This window comes from Hyla sarda, chromosome 6 (assembly GCF_029499605.1).
Source record: "Hyla sarda isolate aHylSar1 chromosome 6, aHylSar1.hap1, whole genome shotgun sequence".
Lineage (NCBI taxonomy): Eukaryota > Metazoa > Chordata > Amphibia > Anura > Hylidae > Hyla > Hyla sarda.
Window position 1 is genome coordinate 174,258,752 of NC_079194.1, and position 15,861 is coordinate 174,274,612.

Here is a 15,861-nt window from a genome sequence, read left to right on the forward strand (position 1 = left end):
GTCTCAGTCCTAATTTATTTGTGGCGAATCTGTATTAAAAATGGCTATTTCTGGCCTACAGAGAGCCTCAATAGGGGTGTAGAACACTTTGCCTTGCTGAAACAAGCATAGGGTGTGTGCGTGCAGATTACAGGCATCGCTATTAGAATCACTGTTGCAGTGTGGCACAATGACAGAGCCTGGAGGTGGCATCAGTATGAGGAGACCATATCGTGGCTGAATGACGATGCATGGAGGTGGGGCAGCATTAGGAGACCATACAGTGGCTGAATCACCCAGCCTGAAGTTGGTGGCAACAGCCTGACAAGACCATGTAGCCTCATAATTGAAAAGATTAAAGATAGTTTTTTTAACATTTAAATTGAAGATTTCAAATAGATGAACCTAAAAAGTTTTATTTAATGTGCCAGCAGCATGAGGAGACCGCATGGCGGTACAGTGACACAGCCTGGAGGTGGCAGAAGCATGAGGAGACCATAAAGTGGCTGAATGACACAGCCTAGAGTTGGCGGCAGCATGAGGAGAACATATAGTGCCTGAATGACACAGCGTGGAGGTGGCAGCAGCATGAGGAGACCATATAGTGGCTGAATGACCCAGCCTGGAGGTGGCAACAGCCTGACAAGACCATAGGGCCTCGCAATTGAAAAGATTAATGATAATTACATAACAGGAACAAAATGGTACACCACTTAAATGTACATATGTGGTATGCACTTATGAGGAGAGGACAATGGGCTTCAGTGCGCTAAAAACAGTATTTGTCTACAACACCAGCAGGTGTGTACTTTTGGCAGGCCTTTCACAGTATCTAGGCCCTTAAGACTTTAACAGGAACAAAATGGTACACCACTTAGATGTGCTTATGTGGTATGCACTTATGAGGGGAGGACAATGCGCTCTAGTATGCTTAAAACAGTATTTGTCTACAACACCAGCAGGTGTGTACTTTTGCCTGGCCTTTCACAGTATCTAGGCCCTTACGACTTTAACAGGAAGAAGATGGTACACCACTTAGGTGTACGTATGTGGTATGCACTTATGAGGGAAGGACAATGTGCTCCAGTACGCTTAAAACACTATTTGTCTACAACACCAGCACATGTGTACTTTTGCCTGGCCTTTCACAGTATCTAGGCCCTTAGGACTTTAACAGGAACAAAATGGTATACCACTTAGTTTTCCGCACAGGTTACACTTAATAGAGGACAATACGCTTTTAGTGCTCTGCTCACCCTAACTGGCTGGCTACTATTAGCTTTTCAGTAGTTGTACACACCAGTAGTGATGAGCGGCAGGGGCCATATTCAAATTTGGGATTTTTGCGAATATATGGAAAAATATTCATCATATGTTCGCGAAATTTGCATATTTGCTATGTTCATCATTTTTTTTTTAATGCGGAAATTTGTAATGAAATTTGCATTGTGCGTATGCGCAATAATACCTTTCACCTAGAAGAAGGGAGGGATCAGTGTCCAGTCTGGAAGTGCAGATATTCGCATAAATATTCACATAAATATTCACATAAAAAAAAGAATATTCATCATAACGAATATATATCACTACATTCTAAATATTTGCGAAATCGCAAAGTGCCGATATTTGCTGTAATAATTTGCAATTCAAATATTCACGCTCAACACTACATATCAGTGCCGCAGCACACACACACAGTCGCTGTGTACTACACCCAAAATTGCACGCTCTCAATACTCTCTCAATCTCACTCCTTTCCCTATCAGTGCTTCTAGGCTGGATTTGAAATAAAATTGAAAAAACAGGTGTGCTCCTAGTGGAATATTATTATGGTAGGGTAACTTGTGCAGGGTTAATAGCACCTTACCGTGTGTGGTTGTTCTGAGGGCACAACACCATGAATTGCATGTAGACTTGCTTGAAGTCCGTAGGTTCATATAAGTGGCTGCCTCGGCGTCCTTCACCTTGATCTTCAGGGGACGGTGCGGTAATAGTGGAAAATTACATTGAAATGTAGGACGTTTTCTGTATGGCGCCTGCCCCAAAAACAGTATGCCATGTCAGTTTTTTTCAGAACAATTGGCGTTTAAAAACAGTAATAAAAACAGTTGTTTCAAACCCGGGCCGGGTTCTTCCTAAGGCAGTAGGTATTACAGGTGCAAAGCGTGCCAACTTAAATACACTCATAGGCATCCAAATGCTGCCGGGTCACCGGGTCACAATAACATATGTTAAAATTGATTATACAAAAATATACAAATTACAAGTTATATATAGCATTAAATTAATTGCTTTAAACTCTTTAGAAAGGGAATACATTTTGGGACACTTTTGTTATTTTATTGTTTTGCAGCGCTGGAGGTCTCCGCATGGAAACCCACTCTGTAGTGCTGTGGAAAATCTGTTGCCATATTAGTTTTGGTTTCTTTGGTTCCTGTAAAAATAGTTATATTTCAGTAGGTGGCAGTAACAGTAATGCACTTCGGGGCACATATGGTGTTTTCTTTTGCAGCGCTGGAGACCTCCACAGGGAAGCCCACGTTACGGTGTTACAAGGATGTGCTCCGCATTAGTAAATTCATAAGAAGGGTATTCATTGTAGACACTTGAAGGTGGTCCATGTAATATAGAGAAGTGCTTTGTATTAGAAGGGTATACATTTATTCCAAACTGTAGTATTAAGAAACTTGCAGAACCATTGCAGAGCATTGCAGCATGGTCCATGCTGCTGTAATATAAGGAAGCGCTTTATATTAGAAGGGTATTGAAGAACTTGGATGTGAGATCCCCGCTGTATCAGACTTGCGAGTGCACATATTAGTGAAATGTCAGATGCCACGCCAGTTTTATCATATCTGACGGGCGCATTCTGCAGAGCTGGAGACCTTGCTATAGGTGACCACACTTCACTGGAATAGGCAAGACGGGCCCATTCTGCAGCGCTGGAGATGCTGCGGCAGGAGACCATGCTTCACTTGAGGTAGGAACAGCGCTGGAACATTTTGTAACAAAAGTACACAGTAACAAGATTCAGGTTACTGAAGCAATATAGAAAAAAAGATACTTTATATCTGGTAGATGGGATTTTTTTGACATTATTGTATATTTCTACTGAGGTGTCACGGCCTCAAAGTTTAAGTCTGCTTGCTTATTTCTATATATAAAAAGACTTTTTCATACACATATAAACTTCCCTTTTGGGGAGTAGTCTGGCTTGGCATAAAATCCCGATCAGCTTTTATATTCCCTAACAGGAGCTAAGCTGATACCAGGGAACATTACCTGAAAAGGTGATGTAATGAGCTGCTTTGCATATTCCCCTACCCAGAATGCCCGCGGAGTGCTTAATGTCCTTCTGAAGCTCCGTTACACCAGGAGTGGTGGCCTCGCCCTGAGGTAAATACTCACCCCCTTTAGCTGCTCTCAGGCCTCTTACCTCAGCCAAGCCTGATCACCCTGCTCTGTACTGACGAGTGGCAAAAACCACGAAACAGCTGTCTGCAGATGGGTAGAAACTTCCCTTTTGGGGAGTAGTTTGGCTTGGCATAAAATCCTGATTAGCTTTTATATTCCTTAACAGGAGCTAAGCTGATACCAGGGAACATTACCTGAAAAGGTGATGTAATGAGCTGCTTTGCATATTCCATATATATATATATATATATATATATATATATATGTATATATTATACATAAAAAATTATTTTTGAATGTATACATATATATATACATACACACATTTGTACGCATGCATATACATATACACACATAATTAAAAGATGTTTAATGAATTGGTGTCCAGGAGGAGAGACTTATTAGTTATATGATTATATAATAGTTTAGGCCCCTAGGGGAGACTGTGCAGAGTTTATACATCCAAAATACTTCACATTTTTTCAGGAGTTCAAAGCGGTAAGAGTTGTTATCAGCAATATGGTCAATGGGAGTGACTCTAATGGGATCCATATTATCGGGATGCACTGTAGAACAATGTCTAGACAATCCATGGAGCAGGAATTTTTTCTTTATGTTTTGTTTATGCTTATTAATTCTGCAATGTAATGGCTGCGTTGTTCTCCCCATGTATTGGAGCCCACAGGTACAGTCTATATAACATAGATGACGTATGATGATTGGCAAGTCAATCTATGCTGAAGCTGGAATTTTTCATTTGCTGTGTATGGCCTCATTTCATTGGTTGTATTTTTGATTTCTTTGCAACATTTGCAACATATGGATACAAATTTGAAGCTTCCTAGTGGTAAGCTGGTTTTCTCTTTTTACTGTTTATGTTGTCGGATTTGACTGGGAGACAGTAAATTCTTGAGAGTGGGGGCCCTCCGGAATGTAATTTGTGGACAATCTGGGATTTTACCTTCAAGGTGTACATGGCTCAACAAAAAGTGCCAGTTTTGTTTGAGAACCTATCTTATCTTGGTCGCAGTACTGCTGAAGGTGATGATAAAGTTGGTTTTCTGTTTCTGTATTTGCTTGTCCAGATTTTCTTTGTTTTGGATGTTATCAGGATTCAGGCATTCCTTTTGCAACCTCTTTTTTTCGGGCAATCCTTTTTTTTCTCAAAAGAAAGTACAAAAGAGTTTGCAAGGAATGCCTGAATCCCAATAACCTGGACAAGCAAATACAGAAACAGAAAACCAACTTTATCATCACCTTCAGCCGACAACATAAACAGGAAAAAGAGAAAACTAGCTTACCACCAGGAAGCTTATAATGTGTATTCACATGTTGCAAATGTTGCAAAGAAATTAAAAATACAACCAATGAAATTAGGCCATATGCAACAAATGAAAAATTCCAGCTTCAGCATAGATTGACTTGCCAATCATCATACGTCATCTATGTTATATAGACTGTACTTGTGGGCTCTAATACATAGGAAGAACAACCCAGCCATTACATTGTAGAATTAATAAGCATAACATAAAGAAAAAATTCCTGCTCCATGGATTGTCTAGATCTTGTTCTACAGTGCATCCCAATAATATGGATCCAATCAGAATCACTGCAATTGACCATATTGTTGATAACAACTCTAACCGCTTTGAACTCCTGAAAAAATGTGAAGTCTTTTGGATGTATAAACTCTGCACAGTCTCCCCTAGGGGCCTATACTATTATATAATCATATAACTAATTCGTCTCTCCTCCTGGACACCAATTCTTTAAACATCTTTTAATTATATGTGCATATGTTTATGCATGCGTATATATTTGTGTATGTATATATATGTATATGTTCGAAAATATTTTTTTTATGTATGTGTTATATATATATATATATATATATATATATATATATATATATATATATATAGATATACAGTGGTCCCTCAACATGCAATGGTAATCCATTCCAAATGAACCATCATTTGTTGAAACCATTGTATGTTGAGGGATCCGTGCAATGTAAAGAATAGGAAGTTGTACTCACCTGTCCCCGCCGCTCCGGACCCGTCACCGCTGCCCTGGATATCACCCTCCATCGCTGTCGCTGCGTCCCCGTGGTGTCCCCGCCGCTCCGGAATGTCTCTGCTGCCCCGGTACGTCGCTCTCACGTCGCCGTCATCAGGTCACTACACATGTCACTTCTATTGGATGACGGGACGGCGTGCGCAGCGACGTGATGACGACGATGGAGAGCACCGGCAATGGAGGGGGATCCCGAAGAGGAAGCTCCGGAGCCCTGAGGACAGGTAGGAGACCATCACCGGAGAACACGGGGCACCGTAAAAGGCTATCCGGTGGCAGCTGAAGCAGTCTGCTGTTACGCCTAGCGCTCCGGGTCCCCGCTCCTCCCCGGAGCGCTCACGGCGCCTTTCTCCCTGCAGCTCCCCGGTCAGCGCTGACCGGGAGCGCTGCCCTGTCATGGCCGTTGGGGATGCGATTCGCACAGCGGGACGCGCCCGCTCGCGAATCGCATCCCAGGTCACTTACCCGTTCCCGTCTCCTGCGGTCATGTGCTGGCGCGCGCGGCTCCGCTCTCTAGGGCGCGCGCGCGCCAGCTCCCTGAGACTTAAAGGGCCAGTGCACCAATGATTGGTGCCTGGCCCAATTAGCTTAATTGGTTCCCATCTGTTTCCTGGCTATATCTAGTCTCCTCCCTTGCACTTCCTTGCCGGATCTTGTTGCCCTAGAGCCTAGTGAAAGCGTTTTTGTGTGTTTATACCCTGTGTACCAGAACTTTGCTATCTCCCCTGACTACGAACCTTGCCGCCTGCCCCCGACCTTCTGCTACGTCCGACTTTGCTTCTGCCTACTCCCTTGTACCTCGCCTATCTTCAGCAGCCAGAGAGGTGAGCCGTTGCTAGTGGATACGACCTGGTCACTACCGCCGCAGCAAGACCATCCCGCTTTGCGGCGGGCTCTGGTGAAAACCTGTAGTGTCTTAGAACCGGTCCACTAGCACGGTCCTCGCTATCCCTCTCTGGCACAGAGGATCCACCTCCTGCCAGCCGGCATCGTGACAGTAGATCCGGCCATGGATCCCGCTGAAGTTCCTCTGCCTGTTGTCGCCGACCTCCCCACACTGGTCGCCCAGCAAGCCCGACAGATTGCCCAACAAGATCACCAGCTGTCGTACTTGACCACCATGACTCAGCAACTCCAGTCGCAGCTACAGCAGATTCAGTCTCAGCTACAGCAGCAGCAACCATCTCCTCCGCCAGCTCCTGCACCTCTTCCGCAGCGAGTGGCCACTCCTAGCCTCCGCCTGTCTTTGCCGGACAAATTTAATGGGGACTCTAAGTTTTGCCGTGGCTTTCTTTCCCAATGTTCCCTGCATCTGGAGATGATGTCGGATCAGTTTCCTACTGAAAGGTCTAAGGTGGCTTTCGTAGTCAGCCTTCTGTCTGGAAAAGCCCTGTCATGGGCCACACCGCTCTGGGACCGTGATGACCCCGTCACTGCCTCTGTACACTCCTTCTTCTCGGAAATTCGAAGTGTCTTTGAGGAACCTGCCCGAGCCTCTTCTGCTGAGACTGCCCTGCTGAACCTGGTCCAGGGTAATTCCTCCGTTGGCGAGTACGCCATACAATTCCGTACTCTTGCTTCTGAACTTTCCTGGAATAATGAGGCTCTCTGCGCGACCTTTAAAAAAGGCCTATCCAGCAACATTAAAGATGTTCTGGCCGCACGAGAGACTCCTGCTAGCCTGCATGAACTCATTCATCTAGCCACTCGCATTGACATGCGTTTTTCTGAGAGGCATCAAGAGCTCCGCCAGGAAAAAGACTTAGATCTCTGGCCACCTCTCCCACAGTCTCCACTGCAATCTGCGCCTAGGCCTCCCGCCGAGGAGGCCATGCAAGTGGATCGGTCTCGCCTGACCCTGGAAGAGAGGAATCGCCGTAAGGAAGAGAATCTTTGTTTGTACTGTGCCAGTACTGAACATTTTCTGGTGGATTGCCCAATCCGTCCTCCACGTCTGGGAAACGCACGCTCACACTCAGCTCTCGTGGGTGTGGCGTCTCTTGATGCCAAGTCGGCTTCTCCACGTCTCACGGTACCTGTTCGGATTTCCACTTCAGCCAGCTCTCCCCTCTCAGCCGTGGCCTGTCTGGACTCTGGAGCTTCTGGGAATTTTATTCGGGAGTCCTTTGTGAATAAATTCCATATTCCGGTGACCCGTCTTGTCAAGCCACTCCGCATCTCCGCGGTCAACGGAGCCAGGTTGGACTGTACCATACGTTTCCGCACGGAGCCCCTTCTTATGAGCATCGGATCTCATCACGAGAGGATTGAACTTTTGGTCCTCCCCAATTGCACCTCGGAAATTCTCCTTGGACTTCCCTGGCTTCAACTTCATTCCCCAACCCTGGATTGGTCCACTGGGGAGATCAAGAGTTGGGGGTCCTCTTGTGCCAAGAACTGTCTAAAACCGGTTCCCAGTAACCCTTGCCGTAACTCTGTGGTTCCTCCTGTATCCGGTCCCCCTAAGGTCATTAAGGACTCTGCCTGCCACAGGAAATGCCCCTCCCCCCCTCCCAGGCAAGCTTCTGTGTCCCCTCATGGCCCTCGTCCTGGTGTCACACTGCCCCGTGCCAGGTCTCGCCCTCTGCCCTCTCTCCCCATTCCTACTCCTGCGGTTCTGCCTGCCGTTGAGGAATCCCTCCTTCCTTTCCCGGTGTCCTCATCCCAGGGGAGGCAGTTACCCGATAAAGAGAAGGGGAGACCTAAGGGGGGGGGTACTGTTACGCCTAGCGCTCCGGGTCCCCGCTCCTCCCCGGAGCGCTCACGGCGCCTTTCTCCCTGCAGCTCCCCGGTCAGCGCTGACCGGGAGCGCTGCCCTGTCATGGCCGTTGGGGATGCGATTCGCACAGCGGGACGCGCCCGCTCGCGAATCGCATCCCAGGTCACTTACCCGTTCCCGTCTCCTGCGGTCATGTGCTGGCGCGCGCGGCTCCGCTCTCTAGGGCGCGCGCGCGCCAGCTCCCTGAGACTTAAAGGGCCAGTGCACCAATGATTGGTGCCTGGCCCAATTAGCTTAATTGGTTCCCATCTGTTTCCTGGCTATATCTAGTCTCCTCCCTTGCACTTCCTTGCCGGATCTTGTTGCCCTAGAGCCTAGTGAAAGCGTTTTTGTGTGTTTATACCCTGTGTACCAGAACTTTGCTATCTCCCCTGACTACGAACCTTGCCGCCTGCCCCCGACCTTCTGCTACGTCCGACTTTGCTTCTGCCTACTCCCTTGTACCTCGCCTATCTTCAGCAGCCAGAGAGGTGAGCCGTTGCTAGTGGATACGACCTGGTCACTACCGCCGCAGCAAGACCATCCCGCTTTGCGGCGGGCTCTGGTGAAAACCTGTAGTGTCTTAGAACCGGTCCACTAGCACGGTCCTCGCTATCCCTCTCTGGCACAGAGGATCCACCTCCTGCCAGCCGGCATCGTGACATCTGCGCTGCCGGATAGCCGTTTATGTGATGGCCCCGACATACAAAAGCAATGTATGTTGATGCTGCCTTCAACATGCGATGGCCTCTGAGAGGCCATCGTATATTGAAATTATCGTGGGTCGGGGGGTCACTGTACATCATATAAGTGTATGAAAAAGTATTTTTATATATAGAAATAAGCAAGTAGGCTAATACTTTGAGGCCGAGACAAATAAGACAAATTACCAAACTTCTTTGGACTATAATAAAGTCTGAGTGTGAGAATGAAACAAAGTTTCCCACACTATCTCAAATATACAATGTACAATAATGTCAAAAAATCCCATCTACCAGCTATAAAGTATATTTTTTCTATATTGCTTCAGTAACCTGAATCTTGTTACTGTGTACTTTTGTTACAAAATGTTCCAACGCTGTTCCTACCTCAAGTGAAGCGTGGTCTCCTGCCGCAGGATCTCCAGCGCTGCAGAATGGGCCCGTCTTGCCTATTCCAGTGAAGTGTGGTCACCTATAGCAAGGTCTCCAGCACTGCAGAATGCACCCGTCTTGCCTACTCCAGTGAAGCGTGGTCACCTATAGCAAGGTCTCCAGCACTGCAGAATGCACCCGTCTTGCCTACTCCAGTGAAGCGTGGTCACCTATAGCAAGGTCTCCAGCACTGCAGAATGCACCCGTCTTGCCTACTCCAGTGAAGCATGGTCACCTATAGCAAGGTCTCCAGCACTGCAGAATGCACCCGTCTTGCCTACTCCAGTGAAGCGTGGTCACCTATAGCAAAGTCTCCAGCGCTGAAGAATGCACCCGGCAGATATGATAAAACTGCCGACATTTCACTAGGATGTGCACTCGCAAGTCTGACACAGCATGGATCTCACATCCAAGTTCTTCAATACAACAGTTTGGATTAAATGTATACCCTTCTAATACAAAACACTTCTCTATATTACTGCAGCATGGACCACACTGCAAGTGTCTACAATGAATACCCTTCTTATGAATTTACTAATGCGGAGAGCATCCTTGTAACACCGTAACGTGGGCTTCCCTGTGGAGGTCTCCAGCGCTGCAAAAGAAAAGACCATATGTGCCCCGAAGTGCATTACTGTTACTGCCACCTACTGAAATATAACTATTTTTACACAAACCAAAGAAACCAAAACTAATACCGCAACAAATTTTCCTACAGCACTACAGTTTGGGTTTCCATGCGGAGACCTCCAGCGCTGCAAAACAATAAAATAACAAAAGTGTCCCAAAATGTATTCCCTTTCTAAAGAGTTTAAAGCAATTACTTTTATGCTATATATAACTTGTAATTTGTATATTTTTGAATAATCAATTTTAACATATTTTATTGTGACCCGGCAGCATTTGGATGCCTGTGAATGTATTTAAGTCGGCGTGCTTTGCGCCTGTAATACCTATTTCCTGAGGAAGAACCCAGCCCTGGTTCAAAACAACTGTGTTGAACTTTTTATTCCAATAAACGCCAATTGTTCAGAAAATACCTTGGCATACTGTTTTATGGGGCAGGCGCCATACAGAGAATGTCCAACTTTTCATTTTATTTTCCTCTAGATTGGATTTGGGCTTGAGGTGAATCGCTGCTGTAAAAATGCTTTTCTGTGCAACACACTGCTGTCTGTCCTTCTCTCTCTGTAATAGAACACTCATGTGACTGGCTGCAAGATGGCTGCCAAATATATAGGACTGTGACATCACAAGGGTGACTGGCTGCTCATAGGCTGCATATGATTCACGGTCATCCCGCTGACCCTTGTTCCCACCTTCCCAGGATTCCTTACCCCATGTCCTCAAATGTGGATCCACCATTTTAGATGCCCTGGAGCCTGGACCGCACTAAACGAATCATGGTGATATCACAATTTTTCATGAAATTTGTAACAAATTTGGATTCCTCAGATTCAATTCGCTCATCCCAAATTACTTCACAATTAAAAAAATAGATTAAAAAAATGTATTTTTCCTTACATATTAGTAACAGAAAACTTTTACAATTTATTTGTGAGTTACATCACAGCTTATCCCGTACTTTACTTACATCTAGACATGTATTGAAAATTCTTCTGAAAACTGTTGGGAATCCAACAGCGAAGCAGTCTTCCAAACCATACTTCTTTACATGGCTTTGTGTGAATCTCAAAGTAGCACATAGCAGTGCAAATATGTTAACTACTGCACAATTATTACTACAGGAAGCCAGAATTGAGAATGTAGCTTAGATTTGATTGGAATAAGGAATGATTAAATTGAAGATTAATACAACAAAAATCAAAGTGTACCTTTCATATCACTGAAAAAAAGTATGCTTGTATATGTTACTCACTAGGTCATGCTAATGCTTTACATGTCTTTTTATGCTTCTTGTCTTTAGCTCACAAATTCCTCTTATCTGCTGCTCACTCATTCTGACATCCACTGCCCAGGAAGGGACATGTTCAAAGCAAGCACTGAGCTCACCCTCACTCACCATGTATTCACTTGCATGCACTCCCTGAGTCTGCTGTGCTGGGTATTTTCATCCAATCACTGCCGGTTGATTTGTAACCCTTCTTCTGTTTTCAGAGAGTAGTCTGATAGACAGGACAGGAGTGAGCACAGAGGAGTGCTTGCCCTGCCCCCACTTCCTGGACTTTGTCCAAGCCTGTGCTTCATCTGGGACAAAAATGATGCTGCAGCCAAGCAGGATTATGTTCTGGATGGTATGGGGATCCCTAGTGGTCTTTTTGATAAGCCATGATGGTATAAAAAGGAGTTTCATTTATTTTATTAAGTATATTAAAAATGGCAATGTTTTTAAATGTAAAACATTGAAAAAGTTTTTGATTCTGACAGCAGGTCCATATCTTGCACTAACAAGAAAATTAAATGACCCCGTAGACATCTAGGCCAGATACAACAGCTTACTTTACATGTAATAGCACTAATTCATTTTTGAGAACAATGTCACAGGTTATCTCTAGATATAATCTACATATGATAATGTTGAGTCAGTCCAAAAAACTCTGTAAGGGAAACTGGCCAAGTAGAAAGAGATAGATCGGCACTAACTGTATATAGCAAAGCTCACTTAATCACAGTTCACCTGTACAGCACTAGGATGCACAGTCAAATGCCCGTCAATCGTGGTGCTCTTTCCCAAGATAATGCAATGCAACATGAAACTTCAAAGGGAGAAATGACGGAAGGCACTCACGTTTCTGTAGTAATGCAGGTTTCTTTATTCGGGGTGTATTTGTTCCATTAGCGGGACGCCAAGTCGGATTAAACAAGCAGCAAACCTTTAAGGGAGACTGTCTGCCTATTCTGCCACATTAAACCCAATACACTGAGTTATAATGCGGATGAACAGGAGTAAAACTACGTGTTACTTACATGTATCAGTCCAGTAGGTTTAAAGTTTTGCTCCTCTATTGTTCTATTACTAAAGCTCTTCTGTGTGAACTGGAGTCGGGGAGCTTGCATGCCAAGCTTGCCTGCCATCTCAATATACCACAATATGCCCACCCCTCATATGAATATGCAATTTTCTTCACTGTCTCTTCCTAGTGATGTGAGAGCCTGCAGTCACGTGAGCACTTTGGTATTGCAGCAGAGCGCAGGTACCTCTTCCTTGCTACACCTCGAAAAGTAGCACTCACACGCCCGCAGGCTCTCACGTCACTAATTGCATATTTATATCAGGGATGGGCATATCGCGGCATATTAAGGAGGTAAGGTAGCCATCTCCTCACCTCCATTGTGCTTCAGCAATAGAACTACAGAGTGGCATAACTTCGAAATTACTGGATTTATGTAAGTGATACATAATTTTACTCCTGTTCATCCGCACTATAAAGTAACCCAGTGTATTGGGTTTAGTGTGGCAGAATAGGCAGACAGTTTCCCTTAAAGATTTTGCGGACTAACTCAACATTATCATATGCAGATTATATCTAGAGATAACCTATGACATTGTTCTCAAAAATAAATTTGCGCTATTACATGTAAATTAAGCTGTGGTATCTGGCGTAGATGTCTTCGGGGTAATGTAATGTTCTTGTTAGTGCAAGATATGGACCCTTTAAGTGACATTTCTCAGAAATCCCTCCCTGCTGTGAAACTGTAACAGCTGGAAAGATGAGTGATTTACGCCACAGTTGGGCACTTGCCCGAGGCTGTCTTAGGCTGATTTCACATCTGTGTTGCCAGTTCTGTTTTTCAGTTTTGTCAAAGAAGTAAACAAACTAAAATGATAGAGTGCCATATGACTGATATCAACAGTGCCCAATGGACCCCATTGACTAATAATGTTCCTCCAGGAGTGTGTGGTCTTGACAAAAGAAACAGCACAGCATGCTACACTATACGGAGACTCCAATGCAGATGTGAACACAGCCTGAGTAGTGTAACCCACTGAGTATTTTACAACAGGTGGGTTGTCAGTTTATGTTACTATACAAACATAAACAAGCGAAGGAAAACCCCATGGTCCTCAGTAGTCAATTACCGTACAGCTAAAGAGCAATAGAAATCCATGCATTGTGCTGACAGCATCATTGTAGGAGAAGTTCTGAAATCACATTATTTTGATGGGCTAGAAATATTCAATTTGTTATTGTTTAAAATAAAATACACTTTCTATACTGTACCGATGCAGACTGAGAATAATCCTGGGGTCAATAAGGTCATGGGCACTTTACCAACCACTAGAACCAAATGAATGAATTCTGATAGGCATAAAGACACAACAGGGAATGCAAACTCTTTTTTCTTCAATAAGTGGATAAAGGACCTTCGTACATCAGACATTTAGGGTATATTCTATAAATGTTTGTTGTTGATACACCCCTTTTAGAAGCAGTTTAACTCACTAAGGGGCTATACGCTCCCAATGGCCATGGGATCTTGGGTGTTGCCCTAATAATCAAAAGGTCAACAAGATTTCAACAATGTTACTAATGGTCCTTGAGCTAGGAGTCATATTGATTACTAGGATAAAGAGTGTCGCCCTCAGTAATTCACCCGAACCCCTTTGGCACTATTACAAGACCTCTATTGCCACAAATCTCTGATACACGCCATTTATAGGACTGCCATGATATTGACTCTATGACGTGAAATCCCTTTTAGATAATACGTCTACATAGTTCCATCAATGAATATGTTCCTACCATTCAGAAGAAGCTGGTCCTTGAAAATTTCTCCTTGCTGCTCAATATAGTAAATCTTCTCTTGGAATCCTGGGATGCAGTCAAAATCTCTAGCAAAGGCAAACAGCAGAACCTGTAGGAAAGAGGTAAAAGTGTTATAGTGTGCAGAACCTATTGGAATTTGTCCAGAGAGTAGAATTTTCAGCTTTCCAGAAATCAGTCCCAAGACTCTCTGTTTTATGAAATTCTGCAATAAAGTGACACCCGCTAGTTTCAGATATCAGTTGTCAGCCATTATTTTCAATATAAGCAGATATCAAAGACTTTTTATGCTTAAGATCTATGGTGATGTGATTTCTGCCTTTGCTTTAGAAGCAAGAATTGCATTTTTCTCAGGTCTATTTTCGGGATGTAGGCTTAATGTTCTATTCAGCTAAGCGGCTGGTGATTGTCAGGCAGAAAGATAAAAGACGGTGCAAAGCACTGAGATGGAGCACAATGTATTCTGAACGTATTGGGGGTCATGTAAATCGTTACCTTGGAAAAGTACAAAGATGTTGCCTATGATCACAAACAAAGGTGGGACAAGTAGATTTCATGTCTTCAGCAAAAACACAAAATGGTGGAGATCTAGTAAGGCTTGTGCAGAGGAACATTGGGACAGTTGCCCAGAACAACCAGATTCCAGTTTTGGTATTTCATAGGCCTTTTATTAAATTAAATATGCAATCTGATTGGTTGCTATGGGCAATTGTTCCACTCTTCCTCTGTCTTAATAAATATCTCCCAATTTGATAGATAAGGTACATTTACTAACAATATCAAACATTACAGATTAACATACAAGTTATTTGAACAATTGGAATGTGGGCGCCACTTGTAAGAGCTTACAATCTATGGGGAATAAGGATTAGAAGAAAGGCAGAAAATGCTTTCTTTACACAATAGTTTTTTTTTTTTTTTTTTTATAAATAGGGTGCTATAAATTGTAAACCCTAGCAATACATGCCCTATTATCATGTAAGAGCCTGGTGTCACCTCAGGATTCCCTAGGGTTCGCTAGACATATCTTGGCTCCCATATAGCTTTTGTTAGGAATTGACCCATAGCTATAAATATCTTTGTGCAAAATGTTACTTTCTAAGGAAACTTCTCGTAGATTATCAATGAGCCCCATCAAAATAACCATATATTAAGTTGACCTATTGGCTAATCGAGATTGTCTAGTATAAAAGGATGTGTTCCATTGGAAATTAGCATAGCATTAGCTTCAATGAATCCAAACACATGCCATAGAAATTTAGATAAAGCTTTTCCATCTTCACTGCCTCAATGATCTGGGACATTGACTAGAAAATATATGTAAATTAGATGTAACTTTTTGGATAAGAAACATTCAAATAGCCCATAGGTTGTGTTTTAACATGTTCACTACATAGTAGAGCATCTTAGAATTTGTACAGTAGTTTCTAAGTATGTCATCAGCAATTTTACCCTATATATAGGAACAATTTAATAGATATGTCCTTAAAGGAAAACTGTCGGCTTGCTTCCCCCGCACTAACCAGCGGTACTGGCTGGTAATGCGGGGGACACTGATCAGTTTGATGCATACCATGCACGGATCTGCCGCATCGTTTGCCTGTTATCTTCTTTCTTCTTGATATGCAAATTAGCTGCTAACTGGCAAGGGCGGGGTTACTGCCCTCATCTGGCACTGTAACGTAACCACCGCCTGGCCTGCAGCACCGCCAGGCTTATGAGTATTCATCTTCTCCCTCTCCTCCCCGCTGATTTCAGGACTCCACTGCGCTGA

At 43.9% G+C, this 15,861-nt stretch overlaps 1 protein-coding gene across 1 annotated transcript in view; it reads right to left on the bottom strand.

The window, feature by feature from the left end:
• Positions 1–15,861, bottom strand: part of CDH13 (cadherin 13) — a 973,781-nt gene that overhangs the window by 782,266 nt on the left and 175,654 nt on the right. Inside the window, exon 2 of the mRNA XM_056525819.1 lies at positions 14,067–14,178. Within this exon, the coding sequence (XP_056381794.1) occupies positions 14,067–14,178 (112 nt within the window). The remainder of the gene's footprint in view (positions 1–14,066; positions 14,179–15,861) is intronic.